The following is a 24,099-nucleotide window of genomic DNA, read 5'->3' as shown; positions in this document are numbered from 1 at the left end:
ATTTAAAAATGTCACAATTTCTTATCATCTCTTTCTTTTTCACGACTACACATGCCTTAGCCAAATAAACAGTAATGTCTAATTTTTGGGAGCGTTGAAGGGTCTGACCTTTCGCTCCAGGCTGTTGGTTCCACTGGTGGCGTTTGGTTTGAGGAAGCCTGCAGTAGTGGACCAACGGGAGGGGTTCTTTCGAGATGGCTCATCTGGCTGGAGTGCAGATTCTGTCAAGGCTACCAAAGCGGGATCGCTACTGCGTCTGACATGTAGGGGCATGTCTGAAAGACAGAGAAAAAGAAAATGTTATGGTTTAAGAGAAAAGACAGCTGGTATTTTCAAATGGTGTTTAAAACATAAAATATAAAAAAAAATAAAAACAAAAAATTGTTCTTTTGGGATGATACATATATCCACATTATATGCATGCATATATACATTAACTGCTAAACAGATCTAACTGATTTGCCACCACTGTAACTTAACGTGGCCATTCCAATAGAACTCTCAGAGCTGAGCTGAAAGAAAGAGAGCGAGAGAGAGAAAAACAGAGAGAAAAAGAGGGAGAACGAGAGGGAGAGATACAGAGAGGATTAATACCACATTCTTCTCCTGATATGTAGCTATCTCGTGGCACAATGGCTCCTATTGAGCGGAGCAGAGGAACACATCCACTACACAGCCGTGCTGATTTCACCCACAGCTCTTCAGCCCGGCTGCTTTGTTTTCCTGCAGATAGCCTATTTGAGCTCTGCATTGATACACAACAGCAAACAGCAAAACAGCAGTATACTTCTGTCACACGCACAAAGCCTCGTACCCTACACGCAGCTGAATAGACCACAGCAATGACGAGCACTTAGCCAAGCTCATCCTGCTACACCATACAAAGACACACAGGACAAGCAGATATAGAGACATATTCTTGAACTGACTGGCCTTCAACTTCAGTCAGGTTTCTTTCTCTCTTTCATCCTTTTCAATCACATCATATTGACAATAAGAATCCTCAACTGTTCTATTAGATTTCCATTATTACTATTACCCATAAAATCATGAAAAGTAGGGACAGAATTCAGGTGGTTGTTACTACTGTTTATGTTATGTTACATACTTTTGCCCATTTTCATAGATTTTAGCTTGTTTTAACAAACAGTAGGGTATAAGCTACATTAGTCTTGCCGTTCCAGTGTAAAATTAAGCATGCAGACAGCAAACATGTGTTGGCAGATCAACTGCATTTGGGCCAAGGAAAGTTTTTTTGTTTGTTTTTTTTTTTGTTTTTTTGGTAAACTATGACTTCAATGTCAACATGAACCAGAAATCAGAACAAATTTTCTGTCCATATCATGATGCATTTCCAAATAAAACAGGATATCAGGCAGGGTAGCTGTAAGTTTCTGCTTGATGATAGGTGTGGGTGAAAGAAGTGGGCAACAAAACAGATATTATTGGTTAATACTATTTTTCCCAGCCTGCTGGTGATGTAATCAAAAATCAAAAGGCATTTTAGAAGAAGAAAAAAAGTCTCTACACTTTGGTTGAAGACTACAGAGAAGCAATAATTTTAAATGGTTCATGATAAACTGTGTATGTACATGTATTACTAAGGTAAATTCAGGTTTAAATTACAGGAAATGAGAGCACAAATCCATAATTCTTCAAAGCAAGTACAGAGAGAGCTCTTTCCATACAACCCCAGAGCCTGTACTCATGAAGCACCTCAGTGGAGGACTGACAAAGCCCCTTAACATAGGGACCTACACTCATGAGACCTGAGACCAACTGGAAATGCAGGTCAGGATTACATAAAAGCTGGTAGCTCTAAAAATTTGAGTTGAAAACTGGCTGTTTTCAGTTGGTAGGCTTTGTGAATGTGCATGAAGGCTCTAAGAGGCCATATGGATCCTGTTTATGACTAGTTACAACTGCTCACGGTACATCAACAAATTATGCAAATATCACAGCAGCCACCTGCCATCTTTCAACACTTACACCACTTAGCATATGCGCACGTTTCTGATTCCCTCTGACTCCATATGCAGCTTGAGACCAGCCGCACTTGACACAGGCACAATGCTCACATTCTTCACTGCCATACTGATTCATATGAGACTGGTCAGGTGGTGTGAGTGTGTCTCGCAGCAGCCTGAAAAGCCACCACACCTGCACTGTTTGCCTGAAATTACTTCCAGGCCTCAATAATGATTTTTAAACTCACTTCCCCCTGGCCCCCCTCAGTGGTCAGTTCATGTCTAGTGCAGGGCTCCGGTGACACCAGACCCTTAGAGGAATCACAATTGTATAACTACATTCCACAGGCTGGATTGGACTAAGTAATTAGGCTGAGAGGCCAAGTTGAAACAGCTCAACCTAAACACAGAGAAGAAAAGGGAAAAAAGATCAAATTACAACTGCATACACTGACCTTAGTAAATGTCATTATAAACCTGCTAATGCTAGACACATAATAATGAAGCCTGGCATGTCCTGTATGTGAAACTGTAGATAATGGATCTGGTAACTAATGTAGTTCTGATGTGTTTTTCCAAGTATTTAAAATGGGAAAAGCAGCACTCTACTTAACACTAAGGCGAGGTGACGGCTGGATTGAACAGGACTGTATCTGCCAAATGTCTGTGAATCTCATATGATTTATGTAATTTTTTTTTAACAATATGGTTGTTAAAGATATTAACAATTGATCATTGTTTTTAATGTTTTTACTATATCACCTATATATGAAATGCAGCAAGTAAAAGAAAAGTCAAAACTAAAAGATTCCATCCCAGTGAATTAATTTACATAGCTCAAATCAGACATGACAGTTAAAGCTGCACTATGTAAAATGTGGGGATTTGGAGACATCTCTGGTGAAAATGTGCAATTGCATACAACATGCGGAAGATCCCAAGGCATTTGAGTATTAATTCAGTAGCAATTTTGCATTTGAAGTCAGAAGATCAAGACAGACCTTCCTTTTGACTCCTTATGCCTGTGGTGTTATTACATAAAATGTGTGACATGGTCCAAAAGCCCCTATGAAGTCCAATATGACGCCTCTCACTTTTAAATTATTATTTTGGCCTTTACACGATGACTTGTGCATGGACACTTTTAAGCGTGTTCTCCTGTCTCCTAAATCAGTGATGTTACTTCCTTCAGTTGTCAAAAAATACTTCAAATTATTATTAGTACTGCTTTAACGTAAACATTTACACTATGAAGGAGATGCTCTTATCCAGAGCCAAGTGAACAGGTGAATTCACTAAAAGTTAAAAGTGAATTCAATGTTAGCAGTCTAGTCCAAGGATACAGCAGTTGGTGCATCGACGAGGAACTGAACTTTAAAGCTTTTGTCTAGTAGGGCATGGTGTTATCCACCATGTTATCCACTTCAGTGAGTGAAACAATCTTTGCAGAATGTAAATGCACAATCAATAGTGTACTACACATGTATCAGTGCACACATAATGAAAAACTGGGCAGTAATCAGTAGTACTTTAATCAGTAGTACATGATTAAAACACAGCTTTCCCAGTTACCGGTGTAAAAACTGTCTAGCGATACATCACAAAAGCATAATTTTTGGCTTTGTTTTTCAGTGAGCCAGCACAAAGTCTGGGTGAAGGGTCCAGTGGATTTGCAAGGAAACACTCAAACCTTCAGCAGATGTGCAGGAGCCTGCTATGAAAGAGAAATCAAAGAGTTGAAGGAGGATGCACTCCTTCTTCCTCTTCCACCTTTTCATCTCTCCCTTTTTTATCTCTGCAAGCCCAAAGTGAGCAAATGTGGAATTTATGGTGAGGCCGTGGCGGGTACCTTTGAACATTCACTCAGAACAGGTGGCCATTCAGCTGGAGTATGCGCTCATCGTTTCACTGACTTTTGCTTAGAATTTCATTTTTAAAGTAGATCAAAGTGCCTAAAGTGGATCAAACCGTATATGATCAACAGTAACATGTGGCATTACTTGGGACAATTGCTGAACATGTGTGCTCTTCCTGCCAGTAAAAAAAAACAACCCTGCAGTTTTGTCTGGGTCCATCTGACTCCTTCCGATATAACTCTTTTTAGGACACTTGATATAAGTGGGATATTCCAAAATAATCATGGTGTTCACTCTCACTTCAAATGGTCAGTTCCAGCAAAAATATAGCTGCTGGGTCAGTCAAAAAAAACAGCCGTAATGAGATTCTTCTGCTGTCTCGTGAAATACGTCAAGCAAGAATGCAGGGACTTTCTCACAGACATCGCAGTGTGAGCTAGGACTGCAGCCTTATAAGATAAAGGAGCCAAATTACAAAGTACAATATTTACATACATAAACCACATGGAAACAGCAGTTGCCCTTTAGAACATTTATGATGAACGAACCACTAGAAATACTCCCAAAATGACTTGGAAAAAAATCCTGTTACATTTAACAGTGAAGTTAAGACTTTTTTCCCCTTCTTCTATAAAGTAACTGTTTTGGAGATATAAGGTTTTATCACAACAATATATTTAAAAATGCACTTTTTGAACAAGGGAAATGATGCAGACTGTATGTGAGAACAGACAGAGGACACAAACCCCAAAATCCCCCCCCTTCCTAACCCACCCCCTCTCTCTCTCTCTCTCTCTCTCTCTCTCATATATATAGGCTCCTAATGTGTGATCGGATTAGCTTTCCATCGCTCCGAAATTGGCTTCTCCTGCGTTTAATAACCTGGACGACCACTTAAAGCTCCTGGCCCATCGATCTCAGGTGTGTTGGGGGACAGCCAGGGCCCCTAACGAGATGGAAGGGCAATTTCACCCCTAGTGTGGGGGCTTAGAAAGCCTGCCCACCCCCATACACCAGAGACTGGGTTCAACACACAGGAGAGCACCTCTCACAAAGCTCATATTTACATCACTAATCTACTGCCTCTGGCTCCAAGAGACAGAGAGAGAGTGTGTGTGTGTGTGTGTGTGTGTGTGTGTGTGTGTGTGTGGGTGTGTGTGTGTGTGTGTGTGTGTGTGAGAGAGAGAGAGAGAGAGAGGGAGGGATTGGGGGGATTAATCTGTAATTAACACAGAGTGCACATAGATGTCTAGGGAAGATACAGAGAAAAGTCTCAACCTCAGAAGCTTCATTACTTTCTGTTACATAAAAAAGATCCAGATATAACCTTTCTAAAACAGACATCAGACAGAAAAGCTGAAACAAGGCTGATATGCACCTACCTGGAGCATCTCTCATACTGCACCACAGACACAAAAATATGTTTTGGCGCTTTTAACTCTTGCAAATTCTTTCATAAACCCTACTGTACTTATTTCACATTTATTTAACAGCTATTTATGGAGAGAACTGCACACCAGTGGGGCCTTGTTTATATCACATTAGCATAAAACACAACACAAACACAAATACCACAAAAGAACAGCCATTCTAATTAAAGCTGTGTACGTCTGTATTTCTGCACACAGTACACTTTTAATACTTCTACAGTGTTGGTATAACAGTGTACTACTGTTTTGACCATACTGTCTGTTGATGTCTGCATTATGTGTGCTGCCTTACACTGTCCAGTACTGTACAATGTGTACTGCCTTACACTGTCCAGTACTGTACTATGCATACTGTCTTACGCTGCCCAGTACTGAGCGATGTGTGCTGCCCTACAATGTACAGTAATGCACAATGCATACTGCCTTACAGTGTCCAGTATTGTACAATGCATACTGCCTTACACTGTCCAGTACTGTACAATGCGTACTGCCTTACACAGTCCAGTACTGTACTATGCCTACTGCCTTACACTGTGTCCTAACATTAAGCAAGCATCCATATGTAGTATTCCATCACATCGGAAAGCCTTCAGGGTTTCAACATTACAAATGTCAAGTGCACATGTCAAGTCAAAACTCAAAGAAACTACAGACCTCTCAGAAAATAGTTGCTTTACTGACACAGCTGTCCAGCTGTGATTTTGGGGCATTAATTTAAAAGAGAGAATAAAGGATTATGTTTTGTCCTTAAGTTTAACATCAGTAGTCTAAATATCATACACAATGTGTTGAAAATGGAAACGTTTATCAAAAACGGGCAGTCGTATCCCAATGCAATATTCTGTGCTGCTCACAGCTTGTGTAGACAGTTTCATTAAAAATATAATAGGGATGTTTTGGTGTTGTCTGTGTTGGTCACTTGCATAGCTTTCTGTTGACACCTGGACAGTACTGCCGTACACTGTACAGTATTGCGCTGTGTGTACCACATTAATTGTTTATTATGGTCCTAATGAAAATACGGTATATTATTATAATATTTGTCTACACTGTCCTGTATTTGCAAGTGCAATTCATGTTGTAGAATAGAAAACAATGAAAAAGCACTTTTTGGCACAATGTGAATAACATTAAATTGAACTGAATGCACACACACATGTACGTTGGAAAAGTTTTGACCTGAGTAATTTAAATACAGCAGATATCTGAATCTCATTCCATAAACCAGATTTCTGACTGTCAATAGCGCAATAATAGAAGGCAAAACTTTCTGTAATAAGCTGCTACAGGTGGTGCTGGGTTTGGAACTCGGTTTTATCCATGTTTGCTGCTAATCTTGGGTCTATAAATGAACCCTGAATGTCATTATGGTAAAACTTTCCACCAGACTGAACAGGCACTAACAGCACATAGTCTGTGCCTGCCTTCTCCAACACAGGTCACTCTAATACATTACGTACTGCCTCCAATCATTTAAATTGGCCAAGTGTCCATTTTGTCCTTGTGGCCAGTTACCTGCCAGAGGAAAGTGTCCCTGACTGGTTGCCAGCGGGCCTTCATGCAGCGGAATACAGATCAGGTTCGATGAGAGGACATGGAAGAAAGTGATGAGCAGCACGGAGGCCAGCGCGCTAATTCCATTTCACTCTATCACACGCTTCTCTCTCTTTTCCTTTCTTCTTCTCTCTCTCCTCTTTCTTTATGCAAATAGGATGATTGGCTAAATCGGGTGCAATTTTCTGGATTTTATGGATTTTGTAAAATATCAAGAACATGACCTTGGTATTCTGATTGAAAAATATTGCGTGCTTTTTGGACCTGGTGAAGGCCTGGAAATTTGGAAGGCTGGAGGGCCTAATTGAAGTCGTCTGAATGAATAAAATATGAAATAATGTCTTTGCCCAGACTTTTTTTTTAAAGAGCTAAGTGTCAGTGCTTTGTCCATATTGATGTCCCTGGAGATTAAGGCAGGGGACCTCTTCAAACCAAAGCCCAACCCGCATTTGCATTCGCCTCAAGAGGACAAAAGGTCCTCCAAAAGGAGTCAGAGGAACTTTAAAGTGCTGGGCAATTGCCATCCATGCGAGGGGGGGGGATGAAGAAGTGGCCAATAAAAGAGCAGCTTGGCGTTGGCTTGAAAAGGGAGTGAAAAGGAGGGAGTGAATCAACACTGAAATATAAAAGGGGTGGTGTATATTACCTTGGAAGAGATGTTTGATTCAGTTTGCCTAAATGATTCTTTCAAACTGTTTGTTTCAATAAATCGAATGTCCAATTCAAAGAATCATCAGTTCATGAATCAACATTCTTCTCATCTTTTCCATGTACGTACAATGGAATTCAGTTCAGCGGCTCAGTCTATTTCTACTCACTGATGGAGTCGGAATAAACAAACACAAATACAAAGAGCAAGCCAACAACAGTCTAGGTCATCAAATCAATTCCTGGTGGACTGGAGTCCAGCACAGTTTGTTTTGTATCCCTGCTCAAACAGTGAAATTCTCGCCATCCAGGAGCAGAACTGAGGAAAATAACCAAATTCAGAGAAGTTGTTCTAAATATGTTCTATATTTGTTATTCTAAGATTGTATTAGGTTTCATTTTTAAAGTGTATTTTTCCAAACCTGTATAACCCTACCAAAACATTTCACTCAGTGCTTAAAAACCCAATTAGCAATGTGTTGCCTGATATAGTTGTACAAGTACAATACACACTACATTCCACTAGCAGGTCAGTGTTATGCTGAGAACGGCAAACTACCTAAGTAGCACCTAGTCAGTAACAGACCTATAGAGGTGTTTTTCCACTGATGGACAGGTACAGTGTGGCTGATACACTGTGCACAGAAACAGACTGCAAACTGGTTTGATGGGTAAACCAAAAAGGATTTTGGTCAAAAGAAGGATTCATTCGTTCTTAATCTCTGTGAGAAGGCCTGTGACCTGCAGATGGGACACTGAGCTGAGACGCTTGGGGAGCTATGTAAAGCTTGAGGAGGGTCAGGCCTGTCTGCATGAGTGCTGGAGCAGACACACTTCAATCTCCAACATGGCTACAGCAGAGAAGCAAGGGAGCATGGGACTGGAACAGAGAAGAAAGAAAGAGTGAGGGAGAGAGAGAATGGAGTGAAAGAGGATTAAAAATAGACCAGGGAGAGAGATGGAGAGAGCAAGGGAACAGGAGGGAGAGAAACAGAGGGAGGGAGACCAAGAGAATGTGAGAGAAAGTGCGAGACAGAGTGAGAGACAGTATGAAAGTGAGAGAGCAAGAGAGAGTGAGAGAGAAAACAGAGGAAACTGAGAGAGAGAGAGAGAGAGAGAGACTGACACTTAGTCCACTGGACCATGTGTGGGCCACTGCCGTGAAAGAGTCACCACGGCTGCTAAGGCTATTTCTCTCAGCCAGGCAGGCAGCAGGAGGTGGACTGTCTACTTTTACGACTGAACATTAGGTTTCTCTCCCTATCCAAACACACTGCTTAGAGAAAACATCGCTCTCCTAGCCTTTCGTTTCAAAACAACGTTTTCAAAACTTTCAAAACACTTACCATGTTATCTGGAGACTAACAAAGTACAGCTGCCAATATAGCCTGCCCATCATATGGCTGAGGTTACCAATCTTTTTCAAACGTTCTTAGTAAAGGTTTATTTAAAGGTACTTCATGAAGTTCATAACGTGGTTAACTGTTTGGATTAATCATTTAAATTGTTTCATTCTATTGTTTATTTTTTTTGTTTTAAGTAAAAATGTAAAATTGAACTGCTGTGTTCATTCATTCATTCATTCATTTAGGTATTTTTGTTTGTATAACACATTGTTTGTATAACGTATTTTTAATTGTGTTTTTAACATCTCTTATTTGTATTCAATAACCAGTATTACAAAAAATATGCAAAATCAGTATGTTCAGTTAGAGACAACTCATTTTGTGTTAGTTTTAACACAGAATGTGTTAAATCAGGAGAAAATATGACACGAAAAGTGTTAAAACAGGCAACACAAGTAAATGTGTTGTTATTTAACACATCACTTTTTAGAGTGAAGCCTAGGCATTAACAAATAACAGACTTATGTTAACAAAACATAATATTTAACATGGCTTAGTAAGAAAAAATTAGGGCACAGATGAAGTCGCCAAGTACACACTTAATGTCCAAATCTCCAGCAATAGTCAAGGCCATCCATATAGTACAAAGCAAAGCATCTTTTACACTAAATAGCGGCAGTTGACTGTAGAAAAGCAATGAGAGTTGCAATGAGAGCAGCAGAGAGCAACAGAGGGGTTTTACAGGGATCTATCTGTCCGCAGGAACCACTGTTTATAAGCACGCAGAAACTGTGCAAACAAAAACAGACATCAGTGGAAGGACAGAGTGATGGACAGATACATTAGGGATATAAACAGCGAAGAGTGTAAGTGAAAGCAGAGTGAGCGTATACGTAGTGATGTGATGAGAGAGAGATGGGTTGCATAAATAAATAAATAAATAAATAAAAACACACGCGCCTCTCCAAAATGAAATCTGACTCTACTGGGTGCTTGTTTCCCACACAGCAGTGACGGGGAAGGCTGATATACTGGACAGGACAATTAACTCAACACACAAGAAGGCCACCCCAGCACCCAGAGCAGGTCAGAGAATGCACTTCTACTGCTCACTCCCTAAAGGAGTCCTAATCAGCTAACCAAACATCTCCACAGAGCTGTACTGCTCACTACACTCCGAATGTAAATACCACAGAGCTGTTCTGCCTGCAGCGCAGGGACCACGCTGGTTCAGTATCATAAAAATAGCAGTTGTAAATCTATGCTCTGCTGTCAATCACAATCAGCAATGTCACCACATTTCAAAACATGCGGTCTGGATCGGGCCCAGGAGTCACATGACTGGAACGTGTCACTGAACAGCAGCGTGATGTGAACAGCAAAGTCCCCATATTTCATCAAAAGCTTAATAGGGGAAAATAGAGGATAAAATGTACACTGCACATCCAAAGTTTAGGATGGTTTAGCTTTTTAAAATGTGTTAATGATTTCACCTTTTTAATCACTTTTTTGATACGTAACATTAAACAGAAAGCTGTTTAGATCTTGATATTTTTCTTGGTAAAAATGAGGGAAGTACTACCTTAAAATGAATGAATACCCTACACATTTTATCCCCTTGTTGCGATGCTGGCACTCATCAGCACTTTCGGGTATTTAAATCACTTTTGAGTCGAAAAATGTACAATATTTCCAAAGAAGGCAAGGCACTGTCAAACTTCTGACAGGTACTGTCAAGAGTGTATGGTTGTAGGAAGCTTTTATCAACGTGCAGAAATTCCACATGCTTAATACGTTGACAAAATCATTACATATTGTTTTCTTAAGCCCACAGTAAAAGTACTGTTCCCTTCCTTATCTTCAGGTGGTGACATTTTGAGCCAGTTACTCACGTATTTTCCTGGAACCTGGAATGAGAACAGTCAAGTACTTTCCATTTCAAACTCCCTAACCGAGTTTCAGAACACATCTGTTGTGATATTTAACTCTACAAGAGTTGATATCTCTCTACTTACTGGTGTGCAAGATCATCACCCAGTTACTCAAACACATGTTGACCCTTTATGGTCTCATGAAGCCTTAGACCACTCTACTGCAGGCCTGATGGAAGTCCCATGTTTGAGCCTCTATTCTTCTTAACTTGTTGGAAAATACAAATCAGCTAAATTATGTTATTTGAGATGCTGCCTGCAGTACTGCATTTCGAGTCCAGCTAAAATACATATGTGTCTGTATGTCATGGGGCGCCATGGGGTGATGTGAAAGAGAGAGGATATAGAGGATGACCTATTGCATAGGAGAAAAGGGAACAGAAGACAAAGGATGTGAGACATATGAAGCTGATTAGCCAAATCCAGCGAGGAAGTCTAACAAAAAGAAAGCAAATTTATTTCAAACAGGCTGTTTTTTCCTTGTTGACCGGACATTGCAATCCAGGGTGGGAGAAGGCTCCAATCTGTTCTGCAGCGGGATTCCACCCTGTGAGCTTTCAAGTGTGATCAAACCAGAAAGAAAGGGCTCCACTTGAGAGAGCCCGACGCAAAAGGCACAAAGAGGCATCTGTGGGCCAGAGGAAGGGTCTTGGCAGTCGCTAAAACAGCCCCAAGCTGAGGCACCCGGCTCCACAGGGTGTGGGTGTGAAAGCCAGGTCAGCAATGCTGAGAGTAAGAGGGGATGCAGACTGAGCCGGTTCAAAGATTGAGCCAAAGAGGACCAGTCAGGTCAGAGAAAGCAAGCAAATCCACTAAGACGCTATCGTTCTATCATGATTCCAGGATCTAGAATCCCCAACTGTGATGTCATCAGACACCAGAACTCACACTGTGATGTCACAGGAGTCCAGATTCCACCCCCTGTGATATCACTACGTCCCAGAACTCACACTGTGATGTAACTGGGGTCCATAATCCCCATTGTGATGTCACTGTCTTCCAGGACTCATGCTGTGGTGTCACTAGGAACCAATTTGTTTTACTCTAATTTAAGCACATCAAAGTGACGACTGTTGTCACGACGCAATTAATCCCCTACTGGCGCTACTGTGATTAAGTCTAACTGGATCAACACAGAACAACAGGGATCATTCATGCACACACATCATATTCTTTTTTTTTTCTTCAGTGCACACCAGTCGTAGAATACTTGTATTTTCAAGAAGGTGAACTTTACCTCAGGAAGAAACAAACATATTGAAAGCAACAAATAACCTGAAAAACAATCAACACAAAACCAATTCCAATATGCCTGCAGTGGGGCAACAGCATATACAGCATTTCAATCAATGAAGCTAAAATATCTGCCACAGCAGCGCTACTAAGCAGAGCGATTCAGGTTTCAAAGACGCTGTGGTGATAAAGGAACACAAGCAGCATGACTCGTTAAAGCCCTGGACACAGTCACATCAGTTAGCCTTTGGCTTCTAAATGGAACACAGCCCTGTACCGGGGAGCTGGTATATGGAGCCAAGTACTAAAATAATAACATGAAAAAATGTTTTCTCAAGATCAAAGTCACGATTCTGAAGCCAAAAAAGCACTCGCCTTAATTACCTTCAAGTAATTTTTTTTCTTTTGAATGAAAGGTTTTGGCTATTTGTAATTATGTAGACATAGAGTCCAGACATGTCCAGTCTGTGTAATGTAATAAAATGGGTGGGTCAGTAAAGCCAGAGAGGGGAAAAAAAAACATCACCCAAGAGGCTAGGTCAACATTCAGTATCAGCACATTCCAGTAAACTTTCCCATGTTTCTTTCTGTCCTTGGAGCCTTACCCAATCAGGAAGAATGATTTGTTTCTCTGCTGCAAAGTTTATTTAAAAATAAAAGTCCTCCAATTAACAGAATACAATTCACAGTGCTACATGAACTGTAACTACCACCTAGCCTGCTGAAAGTGCCAGAGGCCACATACAATAGTGGGGAGTTTAAGTACAAATTTAGTGTGTTTGCATTTTTGACACACTGTCTACAAATGTCAAGGTCCCTTGTTCCCCAAAGCAGCACAGCATACAAGAAGAAAGCATTCATTTGCTGAGGGATGACTCCTCACTCCTATGCTAATTAACACCTGGGGTACCACCAGGGTTGTTCATCTCAGCCACTTCTGCTATTCAGTTATCCACAACAACCAAATTACCCACAACTAATAGCATTAGAACATTCCAGTGAGAAAATGTTTCACATTGTTGGGAATTAAGAAACAAACACTGAATGTTTATTATTAGTTTATTATGTGCAGCTAGCTTAAGAGGTGATTCGAACATGACTGCTTGGTTGATTAATGGTTTACCTTTGCGTTTTAAGTGTATGTGATTTAAACACACTTAACCTATAAGATGCTAACTCAGTTTTAGTTTAGAATATTTCCATATATGGCTCTGCTTAGAAGTTGCCATTTTGCTTAACATCAGCTGCTTGTGTCTACAATTCTACTTTGCTTAGTCAAAAATACATTTAAAATGTACAAACTATGCATGCCTTATTCAAATGTCAAATAAAGTAAAGGAATGCAAAGATAAATTTGGCTATGCATATTTTACACTGACCACTAACTTTCAACACTTTTGGCCACAAGCCCTAAAATCAGCACAGCATGATAATCAGTTCACTGCGAACTTCCTGCTACTAACATTTAACATTACATAAAAAGGTAGCATAGGGAGCTAACTCAAGCCATGAGAGACTTGTTTCCTACCTAATGACAAATATGGGCACTTACCTGCACCACCCAACCATACAGCACCTCAAAAGTGGGTGGTGTCTAAGCTAGAAGTTGGAAATGAACCATTTCCATTCATGTCTGAGGAAGCTAAAAAGCTAATAAGTCATTGTAATGGGATTTTACAAGCAATAGATTTACTCCCCCAGAACTAAAGAGCTACTCTAACCGGACTTCTAGGCTAGTTCTGCAACGTCCCAATTTCCTGCCTGGCTACGGCGAAGTCAGATGGGGAATAAAACGTAAAAGCAATTGAACCACAAGTCATTTAGGAGGATAATGAGAGGTCTGAACAGGGAGAACCCCAATTAGACCCCCTCCTGCCCTGCAAAAAAAGAGTGCAGTCGAGAGAGGAGCTGCAGAAGAGAGAGAAGAGAGTGTATAACTGAAAAGCGGGGAAAAAAACACTTCAACTCCAAAGTTCTGCCTACTAATGTGAACGCTGCACATACACTTGCACGCGCCCAAATATCATGTGGGTGTCTCTTTGTGACAGGGCCACAGGGACTGGCGGAGTCAGAACACAGATCAGATCTTTGCCTTCGTTTGCATTCACAGAGCAGCACAGCGCAGAAGAGCGAGTAGCTTTGTAGTGTGCGCTTTGAATTAGACTGCTTGAGTTGCACGGTGTGGGCTGAATGCTGATGACTGGGTGACAACGCTAATGAACCCACACACGCCTCCGTAGAAGAGCAGCTCCAGAGAGACATGCAGCACTTTCTCCAGACTTCAGCCTGTCAGGGAGTGAGGCGGAGCTGAAGGAGAGGAGGAACCTGTAGGTGATCAGGAGGAATGATGTATGACCTGTGATCACACTACATCAACACACTGCGACATGCAGATTAAAAATGTGTGGAGAAGGAACAGGAAGAGGGCTGATGCAGTCCCAACACAGTGTGAAGTTCACTCAGAGTCAGTCAGTGCCTTTAACTCTTTACTAACTGTTTACATAAGCTTTCTATCTCAACACCGACATACACTGCCTGTTCAAAGATTAGAGGCCCCTGCACAGACAAACAGAGAATACATAGTATGTGCAAGACTGTTGAACGTAATGCAGAACCAAATTTCACAAGAGTTCCATCCAGAAACCTTAAGCTGTAGGCCGTTAGCAAGTTAGCAACGGCTGTTCGCAGAGGACCCTTCATAAATGCAGTAGCATCATAACTCCTCACCCCAAACAGCTGTGAGGCTGAGTTGGAGGTGTTTGAACAGTGAGCAAGAGCTGAGGAAAGTAACTACTGATGTAATTAAAAGAGAGGGGATTTGGTGCACAAGCTGAAATTAAACGAATGAAACGAAACTCATCCCAATCCACAGCCTGTACTATTTTTGTACCTGTGAAGACATTTAGCACAAAGCCTTACAATTTCTTTTTCTGTTGTCTCTGTTAGCCACAAAATCACAACTCAAGAAATTAGTTAACGTTAGCAACTTTTCCCATCGAGTGCAAATGACACACACTACAGGCTATACAAACTAAAGTCACCTAAGGAGGGCCATATGACACTAAGAGGAACAAACTGCAACTTACACTACTGTCTGTTCAAAAGAAAAGAAACCTAGCCTAATGCATTCGGGTGTTTATATAAAACCTTGTCCAAAACGGTAACTTTACAGGCGAAGGAAAAAACATATTTTACTTTTAATGTTTACTTTTAATGGAACCAGACTTTTTTACAAGTAATTTTGGGCCATTTATTTTGGTCCATTCATCATGACACAATGTAAAGGACAGCAGGTCTTTTCTAACCATTAGCTGTAAACCACATATGTTGCTAATGTCTTGGTGCCAGACACCACAGGGCACCTTCAGAGGCATTGTAGAGTCCATGCCTCAGTGGGTGGGAGCTGTTTTTGGCATTTTTTTGGCTGTGATCAAGCAAATATTAGCATAGAGGCAAGATCTTCATTGTTATTTCCAACTCACCTGGTATTGATTAGCCACAAGAGTATAGTCCAGTTCAAAAGCATAACAATTTAAAGTAAAAACTCAACATTTTGTTGCGACTCATGTCACTACAATATACATTACGTCGAATGGGATTTTTGACAATCTTCTGTAAAACTCATCCAACCTCACAACAGTAGCTATGAAAGAACATGTGGGTCAATTTGATTATGACTGTGTATGAAACAATTCAATGCATCATGACAGCTCAAATTTCACCACAATCAGATTATTATGGTATGATTCAGCATTATTTAAACACATAAATACGACTGGATTGAACTACAGCTATATATATAAACCATAAACCATGCCAGAATGTTACTCCTGCTCCATGTAAGGTGGAACAGAAAAGTCAAACAAAAGCTGGGGTATAAGAAGTCAACTTCAAATAAGAAAAAATCATAAAAAGAAGTCAACTCCAGTTTTGTCTCATATGTGCATCCTGTACATTTGTGTCTCCAACTGTGAGAAACCGCTAGAATTTGGAAGTTACTACAGTCATTCGCACTACCAGGACCAGCTGGTCCATGGCTTACTGCTTGCCTAAATCCTGAGAACCTTGTCTGATGCAGCTGATTGAGTCAGGAAGCTTCTTTTAAGCTGTATGAGAGGACACTGAAGTGCTCTGGTGTCCATGTTAGGCTAAGACTAACCACAAAAGACTGGCCACTCCTCTCTGTCCATAGCCTTGAGAACAAAGTGGACTGCAACAGACTAGACAGCAGAAAGTGATGGATTTGTTTTTCATTTGAAACGTTAGAGAAACATCCCTGGCCAAGCTGCTTGGCCAAAGGGCTCACGTTAGTGTGGACAAAACTCATACCTGTGTACTGCCTACTACTACAGGCTAAACAGTTTTTTTTTTTGGGGGGGGGTAATGAATAAAACAATATCACACATGAAAATATATGTGATAATAATTATATTACTAAAAATAAAACAATAAATAAAAAAAAATCAAAAACTTAAATTAAGATGAATAAGAAACAGAATACATAAAGAAAGTAAACATACACTGAATGCACTGAAGAGAAATACAAAATACAAACACTTTTTCAGTGCATTCCTGTTAAACATTAGCATTAAGTTATTGCAAACCACAAACCAATACATGCTCATTTATTGAAAACATTTAGAATATTGAAAAGCTAGTTGTCCTAATTTTTTTGACAGGCAGCACACATACACACAACACACACACTGCCATCCCCTAGACACACTCACAGTGGGTGTTTTCCCCGTCTGCGTGCGTCACACTTCATTACTGGATCGGCTCTTTATCCATTTAACAGTGGCAACAGCTACAACAATTAGCCATAATAAGCTTTAGATTAAACTGTGGCACTTTTATGGTTTTATGACTAATAGCTTGAATTAGGCAAGCCTGCGGCCCACACAAGCAATGAAGCCCAACCTCAGTCCCTCCCTCTCTCCCACTCTCCCACTCTCCCTCTCTCTCATTCCCACTCTCTCTCCCTGGGTGTTCATTTGCATGCTGAGTTTCTAATGGAAGAAGCCTGAATGATTAAGAGATGCCATAACTAATAAACTCTGGCTCTAACTCACTCCTGCAAAGGCCTTTCAATGTCAGAGAGTGCTCCTCTGCGATAAGGCTGAGGCAGATGCGGAGAACCCGCAGGAGAGGGAGCGCTCAGATCCGCATTTAAGAGCTGCGGTTTCCTTTTTAGCTGCTTTTGTGAGATGAACAGCAGTGAATGCAGGCAACCCTCAGAGAGAAACTTTTAGTCCACTCAGTGGTGAAGAGAGCAGCTGAATCAAAACTGACCAAACTCAGCCACTCACACCGATTCCATTCTGGATATTAATGACTGCTGATGGCATCACAGAGCTCAGCTCTAAAGCAGAAGTTTGAAGAGAGACAGAAGTAAAAGAGAAAAAGATGAGCAATGGGGAGGAGAGAGAGAGAGAGAGAGAGAGAGAGAGAGAGAGAGAGAGAGAGAGAGAGAGAGAGAGAGAGATCACCAAGAAAGAGAACAGAGAGACAGAGAAAGAGAAGAGAAAAGAGAAAAGCAAGAGAAAGAAAAGAGAGAGCGAAAGAAAGAGAGAGAGAGAGAAAGAAGGACAGAGAGAAAAAGAAAGAAAGAGAAAGAGAAAAGAATCAGGAAAGAGAGAGAAAGAAAGACAGAAGGAGAGAGAGAGAGAGAAAAAGAGATACAAAGAGATACAAAGAAAGACAGAGAAAAAGAGAGAGTTAGCAAGAAAGTGAGTGAGTGAGCAAAAGAAAGAGAGAGAGAGAGAGAGAGAGAGAGAGAGAGAGAGAGAGAGAGAGAGAACACAAGACAGGAGGAAAAAAATAAAAAGACAGAGGAAAAGAGAGATACGGAGAAAGAGAAAAAGCGCAAGAAAGAGAGAGAAAGAAAGCCAGATATAGAGACAGCAAGGCAGAGAGACACTGACAGAGATACAGAGAGAAAGAAGAAAATGAGAGACAGAGACAGGACGAAAGACAGCAAAACAGAAAAAAGAGAGATAGAGAGAGAGAGCAAGAGTGCACAAGATAAATGTGCAGATAGACACACAGGGAGAGACAGATCAGAAAGAGTTAGATTTATGGTCATGGAGATTTGGTCACTTGATGTAATCCTGACCTTCTGTCTTTCAGTGTAAAATAAAATAATACTGTTAAACAGGGATGGTGTTCTCTTGACTTCCTGACAGCTCCATGACAGCACTGCCATTGTAGGAAGTTCCTGTGTCCCTCCGTGTCCGCTTAATAACTTTTAGCAGGCCTCGATCCAGAATGGACGGAATGGGGGGGTCCAGGCAGCAAGCCACGAAGCAAATTGATTAGCTAAAGGGCGGCCTGTCCGCAGGTGTCCACACTTTTCCCTGCAGGCAATCTCCTAATGGCCCCGGAGCCTGTGTGTCACTGCAGGCAGGGTGGGCCTCCTAGCGTCTGTCCCACCACTCACATTCCCTACAGGACACGCACAGCCTGCAACCACACTCCCACCACTACTGTGACAGGCAAACACTGAGCAAACAAAAAAACACCCTCTGAGATCAAATTGTGATCAGCAGGGACACTATGGCATGACTCTGAGACTTTCACACAGCTATGAATTTGTTGGTTCTGGTGAAGGTTTGGTTGCTAGTGTTTTCACTGGTTAGCACACACAGTAAACACAGTCTGTTTAGTAAGTGATTTTAGGGAGCAGCTAGCAAAAAAAGGGGAATTAATAACGCTAGCGTGATCAATGTTGGTATCGTCACCCTCTGTAAAAAATGTACAACCAACTCTTACAGGTATAAGCAAATGTGAATGGCAGGGGTCAGTGACATGCAGCTCTTTTACTTTGCTGTAAAATAAAGCTCTGCTGATTGTTCTAACACAGTTCTAATAATAAATGGTCTGAAACGCTGGAGTTATATGTATAACTGCTAATTCACCAACCTTTAACCCTGAAGGTTGGTGCACACTGCTGGTCACCATAGCAACACAGACAATCTCGCCTAGCTATTAGCTAATGAAAAGGTAAAGAGAAAGATTTAAGACAGTTTCTTGATACGTTTAATCTGCAACAAGAAACTGTCATACAGTAAAAAGTCTTGTAAATAAAGTTTCTCATAAAATGTCTCTCAATGTTCAATTTTTTTACAAGGCTGAAATCAGCTTCTCATTCACTTACATTCTGCCGCCTCAGGCACCATTTAAGGTGGAACAGGAAAATTCAAACAAGAAGCTGGTGAATGAGAAGCTGATTTCAGCCTTGTAAAAAAAAAAAATTGATCATTGAGAGACATTTTACAAGAAACTGTTCTACTTTTGAGGAAAAGTTTCCTGCCAGAGATGTGACAGGACGAAAGACAGCAAAACAGAAAAAAGAGAGATAGAGAGAGAGAGCAAGAGTGCACAAGATAAATGTGCAGATAGACACACAGGGAGAGACAGATCAGAAAGAGTTAGATTTATGGTCATGGAGATTTGGTCACTTGATGTGATCCTGACCTTCTGTCTTTCAGTGTAAAATAAAATAATAATACTGTTAAACAGGGATGGTGTTCTCTTGTCTTCCTGACAGCTCCATGACAGCACTGCTATTGTAGGAAGTTCCTGTGTCCCTCCGTGTCCACTTAATAACTTTTAGCAGGCCTCGATCCAGAATGGACGGAATGGGGGGGTCCAGGCAGCAAGCCACGAAGCAAATTGATTAGCTAAAGGGCGGAAAAGTTTCCTGCCAGAGATGTGAGAAAAGCAGCTATAGCTGAGCTAAAGCTTAAAGCAGAGCAAAGTAAGTTTGCATTTTCATTTAGATTATATTTTTTAGCATACACTAAGACATTAGAACATACTGAGACTTATTTGCAGCCAAGATGGTAAAATGGACATAAAGCGTTATGGCTCCCAAGGTGGTTTGATTTTTGTTGAAAGGACAAAATGGCTCTTCTTAACATTTGGGTTGCCAACCCCTGGTCTAAGGCCTAATCATTGATGACTACAACTTGCTCTTAGATAAGATGAAGCATCAACCACTGAAACCACAGTTAAACATACTTAGCAAGGATATACACCCAAGCTCATGTCTGATTCACAATACCTTGGGTTACTATTTGATATTCTCACAATACTTGACAAAATCTAAATGAAGAAAAATAATGGCTGGGAGGCAGGAGGAGTGCTGGAGTGAATGCTGGTTGGTACAGGCTGTTTGACTTTGTTGTTCAAACAACGTAACTGCATTCAATGGCATAATTATTAGAATGTCCATTCTCCACAGTTCATATTGCGAGAGTTTTGCATTGCAGTATCATGTGTCACAATACACTGCTGTATCCCCATTACTTAGCCTGACTTCCACATAAATATGTTTGACAAGAGAGAGAGAGAAAGAAAGAGAATGAGGCACAGGGAGAATGAGGACGAGAATCTTAAGAGAGACAGGTGAAGTAGTAGTAAGTGAGGCCTGCTCCACTACCACCAAATATACATACATACATACACACACACACACACACACACACACAGATGCACAAAGCTTTATACAGTATGCTTCCAGAATACAGTGCAACCTGTCAGAAACTGAAGGCCCAGTGAAATTATTCTGAAATTACTTTCTTTTCTCGACGTTTACTGCTGGAGAACTGTGGAGAAACACAAGTTCCAAATTGAAATAAATGATGTGGAATTAGTGGAAGCTGTGTGATTTAATAACGATAACTGTGCACCTCTGTAACACTAACTAGCGGGAACAGGGGCCTATTTTTTTCTCAAATGCAATCAGGCCTCAGTTTACCTTCATTAAGATTCAGTGCCAGACAACAATCTCTTAAAAAGACTTAAAACTTTTATCTTTCTACGCGTTTCCAGATTATGCTTCCATGCGAGGCGAGTCAAACTGGGCCTCGATTTCACATAATTACACGCAAATTACATTCATTACTGCAATTTACATCTCATCTCCAGTCCAATTATTAGTCGCTTGACCTCATCTGCATGTGTTTTTTAATATTCAGGCGTGCGAGAAGAGGGAGGAAGAACAATCAATAGGTATTCGGGCGCTGATGATTCTGAATAGCTGTGATTGTGCACCAGGGCGAGTGTGAGTGTGTGTGTGTGTGTGTGTGTGCGCGTCCATGTGCGTGAGGGGGGTTGGGGATGCTGTATCTGCACTGATTTGAGATACTGCTGATAGTAATGGGCTTATCCCCATTACTGACTACTGCTTAATAAACCCATCATAAACAAGCCTCAATGTTTTAATCACACGCACACACACAAGCACACAGGCAGTCAGCTAGGCTTAGAAATTATATTCGAACTCAACCCTTGTTTGTTTGTTGAACAGTCAACTATAGTATATTGTAATGTTAAATGAATTAGATTTTAAGCAGAGATGCACAACTAATTCTGACTAATTTTGACTGAGAACCCATAAGAGTTCACGAGCGGAAGGAAAAATGGAAGGAAAAACAATGGGGGGAAAAAGTGAGCTGTAGGCTTACTTTCTTTAGGCAACAGCAATGTTGAGGGATATCAATAGGTTTTCGTGTTGGATGAGTAACAGAAGCTGCCTCTTCAGATAAGCTAATGAGCTAACAGAGCTAACTAGTGTCACACTGGATGCTGATGAGGACTCGTCATCTTCAACACGCAGGGTATTTTTTCTTCGGTGCACGATGTACCTATATGTTATACTGCTATCTGTGCCTTCCGAGCCATGTCCTTCAGGCAGCCGTGTCTCAAAAGTAGCAAAATATAACATAAAATACTTTATAGGAATAGGAAATAGGAAAAAAATAGCGAACAGGAAAAAAAAACTGGTGTTAGCCTGTATATTTGCTCTGTCTTCCCATGATGAAATGTAACGAATACTTGAATAGTAATTTCAGTATTTCAGTACTCGAGTACCTGCGCACATGCCTGATTTTATTACACAAAGAAAATAAGTAGGCGATATAACATAGTAGGTGATTTTTTTTTTTTTAACTCAAATGTTATGTCTCCTAAATCTACGAGAGGGCACTCAGAATAAATATGATGCATTCCAAAATGCTTAGATTAGCCTGCTCGCTGAGTTTACGGTGCTTCCCATGCTTGTGCGGCTCTGCTCACATTCAAAATCAGACACAAACATCTATATAGATGTAATTTCTGTTTTAAAGGCTGTGTGTGTGGTTAATATAACATAGTTAACATGGAGACATATAGGCAACATAAGAAAAGTAATTATTTATGAAGAATTTAAACTGCAATGTGTTAAACTCATCTGTTACAGGAAAAAGTGAGTGCGGTACTGTAACACTTTACTTGTACTGCATTACCACCAACACTAATAAAGACTCATGCAGACACGCATAGGCACATACATACACACAGAGACGTACAGGCAGCCAAACATAAACGAACACAGACATACATGCAGGCACATGCAGACCCACAAGCACACACATGGACAAACACACAATCACACAATATCACTGTAGAGATGGAGGAGAGAGAGAGCAAGAGGAAGATGGAGGCAGTTGGCTGTAATTGAGCTGGCAATGCAGGGCAACCCCAGTAAATTAGTAACACACTCATCATTTGGAAGCCTGGGTGAGTGAGTGTGTGTGCATGTGAGTGATATAAAGAGAGAAAGAGTGTGAGTGAGAGAGTGAAGAGTAAGAGAGAATGAGAGAAAGAGAGTAAGAGAGAGAGAGTGGGAGAGAGAGTGAGAGAGTAAGTCAGTATATGTGTGTATATGTATACACCGATCAGACATAACATTATAACCACCTCCTTGTTTCCTCCTCACAGAGCAGGTACTATTTGGGTGGTGGATCATTCTCAACACTGCAGTAACACTGGTACCTGCTCTGTGAGGGTTCATGGGGGCCCTGACCACTGAAGAACAGGGTAAAAGGGGGCTAACAAAGTATGCAGAGAAACAGATGGACTACAGTCTGTAATTGTAGAACTACAAAGTGCACCTATATAGTAAGTGGAGCTGATCAAATGGACAACGAGCGTAGAAACAAGGAGGTGGTCAGAATGTTATGCCTGATCGGTGTATAAGAGGAAGAGAGTGTGCAAGTGAGAGCATGAGATGCTGCAGTTGACTAAGGGAGAAATGGAGCGAAGGTGATAAGTAGTAATGACTACTAGTAGTCTCTCTCTCTCTCTCTCTCTCTCTCACTCACTCTCTCACACACACACACACACACACACAGTTGAAGTGCTCTGTTTAAACGTCCTCCACTGTCCATCACAAAGCCAACAGCGGGAAAAGAATCAATAGTTACACTGTCATAACTGATTATATTCTCAGCTAAAACAAAAGGACTGTTCATTTGATGCCTTGCGCCCAGTGAGTGCTGGGACAGGCTCCAGCACCCCTGCGACCCACAAGTGGCTTAGATAATGTGTATGTGTGTGTTCATTTGAGCAAAAACTGTTCTAACACTATGCATCAAAACCTTTACTGCCTACACATTTCTGCTTTTAATCTCCTCTTCTCCATTAAAAACTTCCTCAACGCTGCTGTGGCATTTATTTAATATGTAAAGCATGATCTAATAACTCCAAAACCATTGACTGTATTTATTGTATTTGTATCTCAACTGGCCTTTTCAAACATGCAAAAATAGGCATAGACATATAAATTCAGTCATCTTTTATTGTTACTCTGATTAAATGTCAAAAGTCAATAGTAAGCTTTTCCATAGCAATGCTAATAAATGATTTTACTGTGGCATTTGCAAGTAACTACTGATTATAATAATCAACGCAGGAACACCTAATCATGTTATTTCTTCTGTCCTTATCTGTTGTCACCCCAAAGAAAACAGGGATCACCTGCCTGAGCCTAAATTACCTAACAAGATCTCCCTCTGCTGGACTTGAAAGAGCAGTAACAGGCCAAATTGAGGGGGCAATGGCATGGCAACATGTGAAACTCCACATTTAATATTATATGTATGTGTCAGAAGGAACAGGGGAGAGAAAGACAGTAAAAACTAATTGTGGAAAAAACAAAAGAATAACAAGATTAACAAGAATACACGTTAACATAAATCGAAAATCCTTTTAAAGCATGTATCCACTCTTCAAGCACATTCACATGAAGACAACATGAATTAAAATCGGACAGCTGAGAGATGTACATAAAGAAGAGGAAAACAACATCA

At 40.8% G+C, this 24,099-nt stretch overlaps 1 protein-coding gene across 2 annotated transcripts in view; it reads right to left on the bottom strand.

Annotated features, from left to right (window-relative positions):
- The window catches only part of pard3aa (par-3 family cell polarity regulator alpha, a), a 505,838-nt gene that overhangs the window by 312,390 nt on the left and 169,349 nt on the right, over window positions 1-24,099 (bottom strand). For both annotated transcript variants that reach the window (XM_036582761.1, XM_036582769.1), the window contains exon 4: window positions 109-275. In XM_036582761.1, the coding sequence (XP_036438654.1) occupies window positions 109-275 (167 nt within the window). The remainder of the gene's footprint in view (window positions 1-108; window positions 276-24,099) is intronic.

Source organism: Colossoma macropomum, unplaced genomic scaffold, assembly GCF_904425465.1.
Source record: "Colossoma macropomum unplaced genomic scaffold, Colossoma_macropomum, whole genome shotgun sequence".
Lineage (NCBI taxonomy): Eukaryota > Metazoa > Chordata > Actinopteri > Characiformes > Serrasalmidae > Colossoma > Colossoma macropomum.
This window is presented reverse-complemented; position numbering and strand designations above follow the sequence as displayed.